Raw genomic sequence first — 15,288 nt, forward strand, 5'->3', positions numbered from 1 at the left:
AGTATTTTGGGAGACTGAGGTAAGAGGATCACTTGAGCCCAGGAGTCTGAGACCAGCTTAAGTAACATAGCAAGACCCTATCTCTACAAAAAATAGAAAAATTATCTGGGGATGCTGGCATGTGCTTCTAGTCCTGTTATTTGGGAGGCTGATGGTAGGAGGATAGATTGAGCCCAGGAGTTTGAGGTTGCAGTGAGTTATGAAAATGCCAGTGCACTCTACGTAGGGTGGCAGAAAGAGACTCTGTCTCAAATAGGAGAAAGGATGAGCAGTGGTGGAGATGTCAGATGTGCATATGGTGGTAGAAGACAGGGAAGAAAAGGCCTGCTGGCTGCACTGAACCTAAATTAAAGGGAACTTGTGCCTCCATGTGTTTTGCTTCTCTTCGGATTTTTCTGCCAGGTTTCTGTGTTCCCCTAAACCTATGGTTCTCAACGCTCTCACCACACTGGGACCCAGAGTACCCACAATCGTCTCATTTATTGTATATTTTTCTCTTCTTTCCCCAGGACCCCAACTCAGCTTCAAGGCCACCCTGGCCTCCCATTAAAGCAGCTGCCATTCCCTGTGTAGGGCATAGGGGGCACTGCCAGCCTGGTTATCATGCCCCACCACCACCCACAGAGGGCCCTTGGAAGGGCCCTTTATGTCTCCTTTATATCTCTCCTCTCTCTCCACTTTAAAATTTAAAGAATTAAAAATAGATCAGGCAGTTGTCCAAGATCCAAAACTAATAAATGACTTAATAGTAGAGCTAGATTAAAACCCAGACCATTTTGACTCAAGGCCCATGCTTTTCCCATCTTACCAGCTGTTTGCCAGTGTGCTGCAATAGCAGGCTAAGGGCCCATCTCAAAATTGACAGTTAGGTAAAAATAATTTTTTTTTTTTTGAGACAGAGCCTCAAAAAAGTACAGCGTCGTGGCTTTATAGCTCACAGCAACGTCCAACTCCTGGGCTTAAAGGATTCTCCTGCCTCAGCCTCCCAAGTAGCTAGGACTACAGGCACTTGCCACAATACCGGCTATTTTTTGGTTGTAGCCATCATTGTTTGGCGGGCCGGGCTGGATTCGAACCCGCCAGCTCAGGTGTATGTGGCTGGCACCTTAGCTGCTTGAGCCACAGGCGCTGAGCTGGTAAAAATATTTTTTAAAACCTTCTTTCTTCCCTTGGGCGGTGCCTGTGGCTCAGTGAGTAGGGCATCGGCCCCATATGCTGAGGGTGGTGGGTTCAAACCCAGCCCCGGCCAAACTGCAACAAAAAAATAGCTGGGTGTTGTGGCGGGCGCCTGTAGTCCCAGCTGCTCAGGAGGGTGAGGCAAGAGAATCGCATAAGCCCAGGAGTTAGAGGTTGCTGTGAGCCGTGTGACGCCACGGCACTCTACCCGAGGGCGGTACAGTGAGACTCTGTCTCTACAAAAAAAAACCTTCTTGCTTCCCTTTGGGTCTTTTTTTTTTTTTTTCCTTCTCCTCTGTCTTTTAGAATGCTTTCTGACTGACCAGTTTTCCCCAGGCCTAATCCTAAAGAGTTGTGAATTCCCAAAATGACCAGGCCTCCCTTCTGAAGCAGGAAAATCACTCTAAAGAGAAAATGCCTGGTAAATGTAATTAATATTCTTGGAATATTTGTATTTTATTTTATTATTTTTTGAGATAACAAGACTCTGTCACCTGGACTAGAGTACTATGGCCTCAGCCTAATTCACAGCAACCTCAAACTCCTGGGCTCAAGCAATCTTCCTGCCTCAGCCTCCAGAGTAGCTGAGACTATAGGCTTCCGCCATGATGCCTGGCTAATTTTTCTATTGTTAATAGAGAAAGGGTCTTGATTTGCTCAGGCTGGCCTTAAACTCCTGACCTTGGCACTTGTAAAGTGAAATGTATATTAACCTGATGGAGGTTATTCTTTTTTTTTTTTTTTTGAGACAGAGTCTCATTATGTCACCCTCAGTAGAGTACTGTAGCATCACAGCTCACAGCAACCTCAAACTTTTGGGCTTAAGAGATTCTCTTGCCTCAGCCTCCCAGGTAGCTGGGACTACAGATGCCTGCCATAACACCTGGCTATTTTTTGGTAGTAGTTGTCATTATTGTTGTTTTGTAGGCCCAGGCTAGGTTTGAACCCACAACTTCGGTGTATGTGGCTGGCACCCTAGCCACTGAGCTACAGGTGCCGAGCCAAAGGAGGTTATTCTTGAGGGAAATATCCTTCTCTTTGCCCAGCCCAGAGTATCTGATCCTGGATTCATCCCTGACTGACAAGGTATACAAATTCAAAAGCCAATAGTACCTGAGCAGAGAGCACCCATCATAGATAGCTCAAGTAAATAAATGGACAATGTACAATGGGCAGTCTGTTCTTTGTCCCTTAGATATTTATCCCCACTAGGACTTGGGTGACATCTTTTAGACTGGTGGATTGATACAATTTCATGAAGGTAGAAGACAGGGAAGCCCTGTCTGCAGCTACTGGTGTCAAGTAGAGGTAGGAAGAGAGGAAAGCAGTCAGCATCCTTTGTTCCACCCACCAAGAATAGGCGGGGAAGAAGAAAAGGGCTGTAGGTCTGGATGGTACTATGTCTGGATCTCACCATGTATGACCCGGCTCAAATCATCACTTTATCAATTGTCCCCTCTTTCTTTCCTGCATCATCAATTTATCCCTCTACTGGAACGTGCCCATCAGCATGCAAAAATGCTGAAATACCTCCCACCTGAAAACCCCCAAAACTTCATTTGAAAAACATTACTGTCCAATATTACCCCATTCCTCTGCTCTCTTTTATTATAAAGCTCAAAGTGTTGCTTTACTTACTAGCACCGATTTCTTTTCTTTTTCTCTTTCAACTGCAATCACACTTCGAACTCACTTCACTTCCTTATCAAAATCATCCATGCATCTTTTTTGTGGCCCTAAGAGTCAATTCTCAGTTCTCATCCTAATCAACCTTTTTGGGAAAACAGACACAGTTGAACACGTCCACATTCTCGAAATACATTCTCATTTTATTTCTAGAAAACCATTCCTCCCTCACTGGAAGCTTACTTGGATCAGCCAGACCCAATCTCTGGCCCTGAACTCTGGACTTACACACCTAACACTTGAATAAACATCTGAAAATTTACACGTCCAAAATCGATTTTTTTTTTTTAGAAAGAGTCACCCAACTAGACTCCAGTGGAGTCATCATAGTCTTAGTTCACTGAAACCTCAAGCTTCCTGAGCTCAAGTGATGCTCCTGCCTCAGGGTCCTGAACTAGGACTACAGACAGGCTACCACACTCAGCTAATTTTTCTATTATTATTTTTTAAATTTTTCTATCTTTAGTAGAGACAGTCTCGCTCTTGCTCAGGCTGGTCTTGAACTCCTGAGCTCAAGGAGTCCTCTGGACTCCTCTCCCAGAGCGCTAGATTACAGGCATGACCCACCATGCCCCATGCAAAACTGAACTCTTGATTCCTCCCCTCCCCCAACCTGTTCTTTCTTCAATTGTTTCCATCTCAAGAAATGGCAACTTCATCTTTTCAGTTGCTCAGAACAAAAATCTTGAAATCATCCTTGACTCATCTGTTTTCTTGCACTTTTTGTCGAATCATTCAGCAAATCCTGTCTTTCCATCTTCAAATTATATGCAGAATCTAATCCATTCTCACCATTCTACTGCCACCACTCTGGGCTGCATTGCTGCAGTACTCTCCTAACAGCTCCCCCTTCTTCCACCCTGCCTGCCTAGACTGTTCTCCACACAGCCCCCAGAGGCATCCTTTCCAATGATTCCCCATCTTACTCAAAGTAAAAGCCAACATCTTTACTGTGGCCTACAAGGCCCCATATGATCTGACCCTGCTTCCTCTTAGTCTTCCAACTTCACTGCTATCACTTTCTCCCTTGTGGGTTCCTCCTCGCTACTCACATGGACCTCCTTGAGCATCCTTTGAACATACCAAGCACGATCCTTTTTAAGCTCTGTGCACCTGCTTTCCTGCTTCTGGAATACCCTTCCTCATATCTCCTGCGCCTACTTTTCCATCCCCCTTTATAAAATAGAACTTCACTACCAATCTCCTTTGCCTTGTTTTATTTTTCTCTGAGTCACTTTTGACCACGGATTACTTTAAAGTTTTGAAATAGAAAATCAGTAGCAAACCATCCCTCTGGAACAGGGATAGGGGAAAAAATGGAAGGGAAAGGGGCTTTGCCATCTGCAGAGGAAGAAGGGGACCAGGGCTGAGAATTTGTGGGCCAGAAGAGCCTACCTTCCTTTGAAGCACCACCAGCAGCACTGCCTCCCGAGGCTGGGAAAACACAGCCCATCCATTAGTCCCAAGTAAAGAAGGGGACACAATTCTGTCTAAGGCAATCCCTCAGATTTATTAGGATGGACTGCTTAAGGTGGGGGGCTTCCTGAGAGTCCAGCACAGTTGGGCTGCAGACTCTTTGGTGCCTCCAGGTGGTGGCTTATGGTGCTGCAGCAGAAGGCGAGTGAGGCAGAGGGTGGGCAGTGCAGCTGAGCTCACCGCCACGGGTGCATCCATCCCTCCTGGGCCTATAATTTGGGTTCCCCGGGCCTGGCCGCCCCTATCAGCGGCTCAGCAACAGATGAGTCACCCGAGACCCCGGGCCAAAGCAAACATGGGGTGGGGGGAGGAATAGGAGGAGGTTTCTGAGGAGGCTGCTCTAGCCACCGCCTCAGTTGCTCGATCCCCCAATCTCCAGGGGCCCCTACTCTTTTCTTTGACCCCCGCCCTCCAGGGCCCCAGTGTTCTTTCTCACATTGCTCTGGATACACCCTCATCTCCATGAGGGAAGAACAGCCCTCCACTCTTCTCAAGGAAGAGAAAGGGGACCAGCTTGTTCCCACTCCCTCCTTGCAGTGATGACAGCCCCCCACTTTCCCCCTCCTGTCATGGCCCCAACCCACGTCAAGGGCTCTCTGGTTCCCGCCCCTTCTCTCTCCTAGAGCTGGCCGCGTGCTTGGGGTATTAGGCAATGGGTGTGCACCCGCAGCCCTCTCCAGGCCCCGCCTGTCCCACCGCCCTCTAGCCGCCTGAGGGTCAGAGCTCAGGCCAGCCGGTCGGGCTGAGGGCACTGCGGGCCAGCTCAGGCCACCCAGTCTGCCTGGCTGTGGCCTCTTGTCCCAGAGTTGGGCTTCAGTGGAGAGAAAGAATAGGAGTTTGGTCCTTAGATTTGGAACAGTCCATCTTGGGGAGCCCTAGGGCCATTGAGAAGTTGAAACCTCTGGTAGTTATTCTGACCCTAGCCTCTTCTTGGTACCTGAGTGTGTGTGCTGGAGCCAGACATCAGTAAAATCAAAGGCAAAAATTAATCCAAAATTTGAGGGAAACAGAGATATAAGGAGAAATACTAATGTCCATGACATCCCCATGGAAAAAAGGGGGTTAGGAAACCTTATTTCCCCTTCCAGGAACCTGACTGGAGTCCCAGGCTGATGTGCAGGAAAAAAGGACAAGGACATCGAGGACATCGGCAGTGATCACTGAATCCAGGTGTAAGGGTGAAAACTACTGAGATAGGGCTTGCAGAGTCTCATGACCTCAAAAACCACACATGGTTTGGCTCTTGTCCTCTAAATGGGAAGGAGAGTCAGGAGCACTAGGGCTCCCTCTCCTTCACTCCAGAGGTGATTAGAGAGAGACAAACCTCCTGGTCCAGGCTGTCCAGTGTCAGGGACCATGGCACTTTACTCTCAGTCTGCTCTGGCCTGGAGGTCAGTAAATATTCCAACATATGTAAGTTGCTGATCTCCTCACTTCAGACTGCTGTGCCCCCTATCCAACAGTGACCCCTGTAGCATGGGGCAGGACCTGCAACAGCACAGACATGCTGGCTGCTCAGCGGAACTTCACTGCCACCACCAAGGAAGAGGTGACTGTGGCTGTGGGTATCAGCCCTGAGCCTCTACTTACTGGGGGGCAGTCTCTGAGTCAACGTGCCTCTGGGTGCGCGGGGCCAGCCGTGCCTTGGGTTGCGGTCTGGCAGGGGCGGGGGGCGGCTGGGAAGCCTGGGGCCCCTCTCTGGCAAAAATAGCCCGCAGTGGTTAGAGCCGCCGAGGGTGAGTCAGGCGGGAGCACAGTGGCGCCTAACCCCTTCGCTGCCGCTGGAGCTTCCTAAGGCGGTTTGCCTTCATACGTGCACCCCAAGAGCAGGTTCTTCCCTGGCTGCCCTTGGGCTGGGCTCAATTTGGGATCCTGAGGCTCTCCAGCCCATGTGAAGCAAGTCTGCAGCCTGGAGCGGAAATCCGAGCCACCTGAAGTGCAGACCCAGGAATTTTGGGAAGGATAGGAAACCTCCATGATTAAGGATGCTCGCGAGGCAGGCTGAAGATCCCTGGGGCTACCAGAGCATGTGCTAGGGCCAAACTCTGAGGCCAAAGCTGATCCCTCCCAAGGGGCAGGCCCAGGAGTTGGAGAGGGCGGGAGCCAAACCGCCCAGACCCTCGCTTCCCCTGTTCACTCTGAGTGTGTGCTAGCTGTGGGCTCTACGTGCAACTGTCCCACATCAGAGAAGCCTGAAGACCATTCGGCTCCATCCTCATCTGGTCAAAGGTGCCCTCCATACCTTGTTCTTCGTGGGGAAACTGAGGCAAGGAGAAATGATGAAAGTTTTGGCCACTTGGGCCTGGGCCCTTGTCTGGGTCACTACACTTTCCCCGAAGCCTGGCAACCCCAGAGCAGGTGAGAGGAGCTCTAGCCACACCCACTTCAGTGGGGCCAAGCCTAATCCGGTGTCGGGGGAGAGGGTGTGTGTGTTTGCTGGGAGGAGGGGGAGGCTGCATTCCCCTGGTAAAGGAGGCGGGTGCGGGGCAGGGTGGGGATGCCCAGGACTGGGGTGGGGCTGAAGCTCCATCAGCCCTGTAGAGCCACCGAGCAGAGCCAGAGCCCCCAGTTCTTTGCTCACTCTCTTGATAGCTCTCTAGATCACTCCCTCCCTTTCTCCCCCCCCTTCCTCCTGGCAGCGGCTGCGGCGGCAGCAGCGACGCTGGAGAAGCAGCGAAGAGGAGTGGCCCGGCTCTGGAAGAATGTGGCTCTGCCGAGGGGGCAGAACCTGACGCAGTCTCCCCAGGTTTTAAGCAGTCTGAGCCAACCTAGGCGACGCAAGCGTGCTGGTCGCCGACCCCCGCACCTGAACAACTGGAGGTAATTGGACTTGGGAAAGCAGGGAGGGCAGGGACGCACACGTGGGGACGAGCGACGCACCCGGGTAGTCAGACAGACACGCGTCCACCCACGGAAGCACAGAAAGGCAAAGAGAACCAGCGATATTGCTAGGCATAACGACTCAGAGAATAAGGAGTGCCCCCAGATCTGGAGGGCAATGACCATGAGACCAAGGAGTGGGGATGAGATGGGTGTTGTGCTGAGGAGAGCATGTAGTTAGGGAAAGTGGGGGACTCCACTTGCCGGAGTCCCTTTCAGGAGGTAGCCAGGTTCACCTCCCTGTCTTTTCCACACTTGGAGCCTCTCCTCTTTCTCTGCTGCACAGGGAGGGGACAGAATGGGGTGGGAGAGCCCATACTTAGACCTTTACCCTGGAACCTGCCTGCGGTTGAGGGCACCTGGGATGACACGCCTGTAGGTGGTGGGGAACCCCCTTCTTATACCACCCCCAGCCCTGTAAGGGTGGGGAATAGAGTATGTGGGGCCCTGGACGAGGGAGCGGGTGGGTGAGGTCCTGGAGCAAGTATTTGTGAGTCTGTGTATGAGTTTGCGTGTGTCGGTGTGCCGGGCATTGTGTCTGACTGGGCAGGGCTCCAGGGGTGCTGGCGTGAGTCTTGAGCTGGGAGGCTGGACTCTTCTTTCTACAAGACCTTCAAGACTTAGGGACTCTGGGAACCAAGAGATGATTCTTACTGCTCTGTTTGAGGAGGAATGAGAAGGGTCAGTGGGGTGACACCGGTGGGTTAGAAGCCCACGGTAGAGGATACTTCGGTTGCTCAGTGAGCTACCCTATTCCAGAAACCTCATCAAAGCTCCCTGTCCCCCAGGTCCTGATCGATTTAAGCACCGGAGCCTCCGGGCTTGGACATGCTGGAGGAGCCCCGGCCGCCGCCTCCGCCCTCGGGCCTCGCGGGTCTCCTGTTCCTGGCGCTGTGCAGTCGGTGAGCAGTTCCCGTGGCTTACCCAGCCACCGGAGAAGCACCACTGGGGTGGGGGGAGTTGGAGAGGGCACGAGGCTTGGATCGCAGACTCCGAGACGCCTTCTCCGTTCCCAGGGCTCTCTGCAATGAGATTCTGGGTCTGAAATTGCCCGGTGAACCGCCCCTGACGGCCAACACCGTGTGCTTGACGCTGTCTGGACTCAGCAAGCGACAACTAGGCCTGTGCCTGCGCAGCCCCGACGTGACAGCGTCTGCGCTTCAGGGTCTGCACATTGCGGTCCACGAGTGTCAGCACCAGCTGCGCGACCAGCGCTGGAACTGCTCAGCGCTGGAGGGCGGCGGCCGCCTGCCGCACCACAGCGCCATCCTCAAGCGCGGTGAGCTGGGCTGGGCGATTCTGCGCCACCACGGAGGCTATGGGGTTGGGGGGCAGGCCCAGGCGCGCGGCTCCGGGAGGGGCCTTCCCGGGAATCTCCCCCACCGCTGGCGCGCCAAGCCGGGTCTGGCCACCCGTCTGGGCCGTTGTACTCCTGACTTACACCTGCGCGCTGCGGGCAAGGCAGCTGGGTCCCTGCTCTCCTAACTTAGCCCCCTCACCCCGCCCAGCTTGATCTAGGTTGCACCTGTGAACTAGAGATGCCCCCAGCCCAGGAAGCTTCAAACGACCCCTATCCCTCCCCTATTTTTCTCCCTTCTCCGTATTTGAGGAACAAGTCCAGGCTGGTGTCCCCAGAGTCTCAGCCGGGGTGGGGTGACGCCCCCAACCGTTTAAGGGTTAAACATGCTCCCCTAATTGCTGGGGTTCCCAGGAGCCAAAGCTGGGAACAAAGACCCTGATGGCTTTGAAGCTGGGGAGCAGCCCCCTCCTCTGTGCTGTGGGGGCCCCAGGTGTCACCCACCTGAGCAGGTGAGGAATGGCTGGAGGGACAGAGAACAGGTCACTGCCAGCCTGGTCTGGGAAGCATGGTCTGGGAGACACTGCTGCTGTTCCCCGTGCCCTGCTAGAGTTCACTTCTGGAGGAGTAAAAATCCATGGGGGCTCAGCCTGAGGGTGGGGGCAATGATTTGGGAAATATAGGGTTAATAGGCAGCTGCTATCTGCAGGGAAATTCCCAAGACATGTGCAAACAGCTTCACCCCTGGAGGGTTGGGGTTGGGGGATCAGTAGGCTGTCCCAGGAGCCCTGGATCCTGAGGTAGGAACAGCATGGCCTCTAAGGAGGTGCTGCCTCTCATCTTCCTAGGGCTCCAGAGAGCCCCTGCCTAAAATGAAGTGAGGGTCTCCCTCCTTCCCCACATAGCTGGGTGTAGGGAAAGGCTTTGATGCCCACATAGTGAGCATGTCTATGTAAACCTGGGGATGGCTTGTCATCCTGAGTCTCTGTGACCCCTAAAACATAACAAAGAAGCCAACCTTTTAAGAGAGCCTTAGAGAAAATCACCCCCAACTCCCTCCTCCTCGCAGTGTTTTATAGGGTAATAGCATGTTAGGATAAACATAAAGGGCAGTCTTGAAGGGCAAATATAAAACTAGAACCTGGGAAGGGAAGGCAGCTCTATAGTTCCATGCTTTGGGGGTGTTGGGGTGGTGGGTAGTTAAACACTGATTAAAATAACCCTGAAGACAAAAAAAGAACCCCAAGGCCTCTGCTCCCACCTCACCCAAGCTCCCTGTAGGTCTGGGGAATTTCTAAGACTTTCAGATGTAGAACTCAGTGACTACATCTTCAAAGACCTCAGGGACTCCCCCTTAGTCATCTCCTAACCCCAGAGGTCTATCCCTTTGGGCTAGCTCTTTCATCCACACCTGAAAACCACAGATTTACAGAGTGAGAATAGGCCTCAGAGATCATCTTGACCCATTATTGCCCTTTATAGATGAAGAAACTGAGGCTCTGTGCTTTTTTTTTTTTTTCAAGTCTCCTAAGCATTCTCCCAGATGAGACTCTGTACTTTCAGTTCTCTTCTTCATCCCTTGGCTTTCTCTCAAATCACTCAGCTGGTAAATGGCAGGGTCGGGATTCAGTTAGGAATTTCTGGAATTGGAGGGGATCTATTTATTTCCTTCTACCTTCCCATTCTGATGCCTGCCAACCTTACCTCCACCATCACACCCGTCTCATCTCCAGGTTTCCGTGAGAGTGCTTTTTCCTTCTCCATGTTGGCTGCTGGCGTCATGCATGCGGTAGCCACGGCCTGCAGCCTGGGCAAACTGGTGAGCTGCAGCTGCGGATGGAAGGGCAGTGGTGAGCAGGATCGGCTGAGGGCCAAACTGCTGCAGCTGCAGGCACTGTCCCGAGGCAAGAGTTTCCCCCACTCCCTGCCCAGCCCTGGCTCTGGCTCAGGCCCCAGCCCTGGCCCCCAGGACACATGGGAATGGGGTGGCTGTAATCATGACATGGACTTTGGAGAGAAGTTCTCTCGGGATTTCTTGGATTCCAGGGAAGCTCCCCGGGACATCCAGGCACGAATGCGAATCCACAACAACAGGGTGGGGCGCCAGGTATGTGTATACATCTTGTCCTGGGTCTCCCTAGCTTGTGAGGCCTGGCCAGTGTTTGAGAGGGACAGGAAAATAATAGGACTAATAGGACAAGGTACAGTGGGTGATTGCCTCTCACTTTCAGCAAGTCACCCAACCTCAGTTGTGCATCTGTAAAGAGAGCCTAATTATACTTAGTTAAGATTGAGCTAGCAAACAGTGCACCAGGCATAGTGGCTAGTTCTTGGCTTTTTATATAGTAGCTACTGCCTTCCCCAGTATTTAGGTGCACTCTGGGCCAACTCCCTATTTTACCAGTTCTGGATAGGGCACTGGACTGGGAGTCAGGACAGCTGGAGTTGAGCCCTGGCTCTGTTACCAGCTAGTGATTGAAGACGGACAAATCACACTGCTCTGGCTTCAGTTTTCCAACCATAAAATGAGAGAGTCAGGCTATTATCTAACTTCGTAATGCTCTTTCTCTTCTGATAGTCTATGTTATTCTTGCCTCCATTTGTCCCTCCCTGTATTCTCTGTTCTTTTCTCTCTACTGAGCCTCTGTGCTCTGTCCATTTGCTGCCCTCCCCTTCACCTCTTCTCCCTCTGATGCTATAGGTGGTAACTGAAAATCTGAAGCGGAAATGCAAGTGCCATGGCACGTCAGGCAGCTGCCAGTTCAAGACATGCTGGAGGGCAGCTCCAGAATTCCGGACCGTGGGGGCCGCATTGAGGGAGCGGCTGGGCCGGGCCATCTTCATTGATACCCACAACCGCAATTCTGGAGCCTTCCAACCTCGCCTGCGTCCCCGTCGTCTCTCAGGAGAGCTGGTGTACTTTGAGAAGTCTCCTGACTTCTGTGAGCGAGACCCCACCATGGGCTCCCCAGGCACGAGGGGCCGGGCCTGCAACAAGACCAGCCACCTGTTGGATAGCTGTGGCAGCCTGTGCTGCGGCCGTGGGCACAATGTGCTCCGGCAGACCCGAGTTGAACGCTGCCATTGCCGCTTCCACTGGTGCTGCTATGTGCTGTGTGATGAGTGCAAGGTCACAGAGTGGGTGAATGTGTGTAAGTGAGAGTAAGCTCACCTTGGGGCTGGGTGAGAGGGTTACCTTTTCAGCCCTTTGCTCTGATTTCCATCCAGGGCCAATCTTGGTCCCTGGAGGCTCAAAATATCTACCTGGAAAACAGCTTTGGGGGTGGTGGGAGTCAGGTGGCTTCTGTGAATGTGCAGCCTTCTCTCCCAAACTTGGAGGGCCTTGGGGGAAAACTGTTACTCTTCTGCTCCTTAAACACCCGAATGGACTAAGATGAAATGCACTGTACTGCTTCCCCTTCACAACTCCAGGGTCCCTTTAACTTGATTCCATGCCCCTTTTAGCTAGGGAGTCCCTGTAGCTTGACCATTCTTCTCTCTTGAGGAATAACCCCAGGCATTGTATGGAGCCATAGACCTGTATCTAGAAAGAGACCACCCATTCCTATTTGCTGTTTCCAAATTCCTCAACTGCAGCCTGGGCTCCTTCTTGTGGGGTAATGGGAAGCAGTGGTAGAGAGTTTTTTCTTGGGGAACAACAGAGTACTGGGGTGCTCTATCCTCTGAATCCCCAGAGAGTTGTCTGTCTAGCCCATTAGGGAAGTTGTCTCCTTTCATTCACATGTTAAAGGAGACCCTCCAAAGGAAGGGTTTTCCCTAGATTCTTAGGGCCTCTTTTTCCTCTTCAGCGGGAGGGATGGGAATAGGTAATTTATTATACTGAGAGTTGTTCTTGGTTCCTGTTTGAAACTAAAATAAATTAAGTTACTGGACTAGTGGATGCAGATGGTGATATATATATCCACACTTGGGATCCAAGTCCATGGCTTCTTTTCCAGGTGAATTCTCCTACTCTCCTACACTCAAAGACTTAATTGTCCTGTTTAATTTCACAAAGGATTTGAAATGGTCTTCAGTGACTTACTTGGCAACTTTTAGTTTGTAAAAACCAAGAGGGACTTCTAGGTGGGAGGGGTTAGATAGGCCCTGTTTACTATGGGCCTTGACTGCCGATTTCACCTTGATCACTACTGTAGAATAAGGGTTGACAATTTTGTTTTTCTGTTTTAAAGGGGTTGGTGGTAAATATGTTAAGTTTGTGGTCTTTGTGCCAAGTACTCAACTCTGTTATAATAACTAAACTCTGCTCTTACAGATCAATAGCAGCCATAGACCATACATAAATTAATGGGCATAGAGTAGCCAATAAAACTTCACCAAAAATGGGCTGCAGGACCATATTTGGTTCTCTAGCTCTAGTTTGTTGACCCATGCTCTAGACCATAAGATTATCTTTGTTCTAGGGGTTTTCCAGTCTTAAATGTATCTTAACATTGAGGTTGGGCCTAAAACAGCAAGTACTTTTCTCTCTGGCTCCAAATGAGAGAACTTGGAAGCAGATGCAAGACTCATGGAAAACATATAAAAGGGATTCCTATACTCGAAGTGTGAGTTTTTTGCTCTAGAAACCAGCAAAACCAGCATGCTCTCTCATTGAATTATTTTATTTATTTATTTTTTTTTTGTAGAGATAGAGTCTCACTGTATCGCCCTCGGGTAGAGTGCTGGGTAGAGTGCCATGACTTCACACGGCTCACAGTAACCTCCAACTCTTGGGCTTACGCGATTCTCTTGCCTCAGCCTCCCAAGCAGCTGGGACTACAGGCACCCACCACAACGTCCCGCTATTTTTTGGCTATAGTTGTCATTGTTGTTTGGAAGGCCCTGGGCTGGGTTTGAACCCGGCAGCTCTGGTGTTACGTGGCCAGCGCCCTAGCCGCTGAAGTATAGGCACTGAGCCTGCATCCTAGCTTTAGAACTTTACAAATGACTACATACTTACAAGGGGCTGCAAGATACTGACTCTTAACAGGTCATCTCCTTGGTCAGGGAATATAAAAATAGTTCTGTCCACTTCTCTAGGCAACAGATACATCTGCAATCCAAATTACTCTCAAAATGAGGTGAAAGGAGTGTAGCAGCAGGGTAGCAAGGAAATTTTGAGAAGTCTTGGGTTAGGATAATACTTTATGGCAAAATTTTATGTCTCAAATTTTTACTTCAGCAGAGAATTCTGGGCTTAAAAATTTGATGGAGGCAGGAGATGTTCCATTCTTACATTAGGGATTTACTGAACCTAGAATGTGTATTGGGGGAAGAGCAAGGGAGAGAGGATGCACCTAGAATGAGCATTAGATATGAATAATGATAAGGAATATCCAGAATTGAAATTTTTCATACTCAGGAAAAGGAAGGGACTCTCTAATGGAGTTGCAGCAAGAATATTTCAGTTTTTTTGTTTCCCTTCTCCATACTCCCTTTCTTTTCTAGCTTTCCTTCTTTCATCAGACATACTCTGTGGCAAACTTAAGCCTTAAACCACAACCTTGACAAATTCCAAAAGGATTTTGTCAGCAAGGCCTACAACCAGCATTCCCCTGGCCAACCGCTGTTCCTAGCATACGCACTGGGCTCAGGCCCAGGCCTGGGGTTAGTGACATGGTTGGAATATGCAACCCACAGAGCTGGTGGCTACTGCTTCAGCTTTTACTAGGTTTCAAAGGCAGCTAGAGGGAGGAAGAAAGACTGATGGACTGTAAGTCTGGCCTCTTGTCCTTCTTCAACTCCAGATGAGCTCTATTCCCTCTGGCCTTTACCAAGTGGCTGGGAAATTGGGGAGTGGCAATGACCAGCTAATTGCTAGCTGGGCAGCACTCCTGCTGCAATAGAAACTTTCTTCTCTAGACTCCAGAAGCTAAAGGATGGAAGAGCTGGGAGATTAGTCCTGACTCAAATACCATGGTCCTTGCTGCTGACTGTATTAGGCCGTCATCATTTCCATTCTTCTGTTACACCTGGGAAACAACCTTGAGAGGATCTAAAGTCTTGGGCAGGAACATTGACAGGTTCTACCTCCATGTCAGAGTCCTACAGGGCCTGTGGGTGTGGTAGGGAAGGAAACTAGGGAGGAACTGAAACACATAATTTTAGTGGTCAACATGGGGGTGTCACCTGGTAGGGTGTTACTAGAAATTTCTAGGAAAATAAATGGAAAGGACTCAGCACCTGTGGCTCAAGCGGCTAAGGTGCCAGATGTATACACCTGAGCTGGCGGGTTCGAATCCAGCCCGGGCCCGCCAAACAACAATGATGGCTGCAACCAAAAAATAGCCAGGCATTGTGGCAGGTGCCTCTAGTCCCAGCTACTTGGGAGATGGAGGCAAGAGAATCACTTGAGCCCAGGAGTTGGAGGTTGCTATGAGCTGTGATGCAACAGCACTCTACCCAGGGGTACAGCGAGCTTGAGGCTGTCTCAAAAAACAAAAAAGGAAAGAGTAATCACATGGAAGTACCACAATGCTTATGCTAGAGGTCTGTAATAACACTGGAAGAGTCTTTTGGCTTCAAAAACACAGAGGTGCCCGGTGTGGTGGCACTCTCCTGCAGTCCCAGCTTATTGCTACTTAAGAGGCAGAGGCAAAATAGCTTGAACTCAGGAGTTCAAGGTTGTACTGCACTGTGGTCACTGTGATTGCACCTGTAGACAGTCACTGCACTCTAGCCTGGGCAACATAGCCAGAACCTGTCTTTAAAAAAAAAAAAAAAATGGAAACACAGTTTATCAGGGCAAAGGCCCTAACAGGAATGACCTG

At 50.7% G+C, this 15,288-nt stretch overlaps 1 protein-coding gene across 1 annotated transcript; it reads left to right on the forward strand.

The window, feature by feature from the left end:
* Positions 1-6,599: 6,599 nt before the first annotated feature.
* On the forward strand, positions 6,600-12,408 carry WNT10B (Wnt family member 10B). The gene is made up of 5 exons (XM_053555893.1): positions 6,600-7,158; positions 8,007-8,120; positions 8,235-8,497; positions 10,249-10,622; positions 11,217-12,408. The coding sequence occupies exons 2-5, from the start codon at positions 8,047-8,049 to the stop codon at positions 11,673-11,675; spliced, it is 1,170 nt and encodes a 389-aa protein (XP_053411868.1). The 5' UTR covers positions 6,600-7,158; positions 8,007-8,046; the 3' UTR covers positions 11,676-12,408.
* The last annotated feature ends 2,880 nt before the right edge of the window (positions 12,409-15,288 follow it).

Source organism: Nycticebus coucang, chromosome 12 (genome assembly GCF_027406575.1).
Source record: "Nycticebus coucang isolate mNycCou1 chromosome 12, mNycCou1.pri, whole genome shotgun sequence".
Lineage (NCBI taxonomy): Eukaryota > Metazoa > Chordata > Mammalia > Primates > Lorisidae > Nycticebus > Nycticebus coucang.

Coding starts and splice junctions, on each gene's coding strand:
- WNT10B (XM_053555893.1), top strand. CDS start 8,047: ATGCTGGAGGAGCCCCGGCCGCCGCCTCCGCCCTCGGGCCTCGCGGGT. Junction 8,121..8,234: donor TTCCTGGCGCTGTGCAGTCG/GTGAGCAGTTCC, acceptor CTCCGTTCCCAG/GGCTCTCTGCAATGAGATTC. Junction 10,623..11,216: donor ACAACAGGGTGGGGCGCCAG/GTATGTGTATAC, acceptor CTGATGCTATAG/GTGGTAACTGAAAATCTGAA.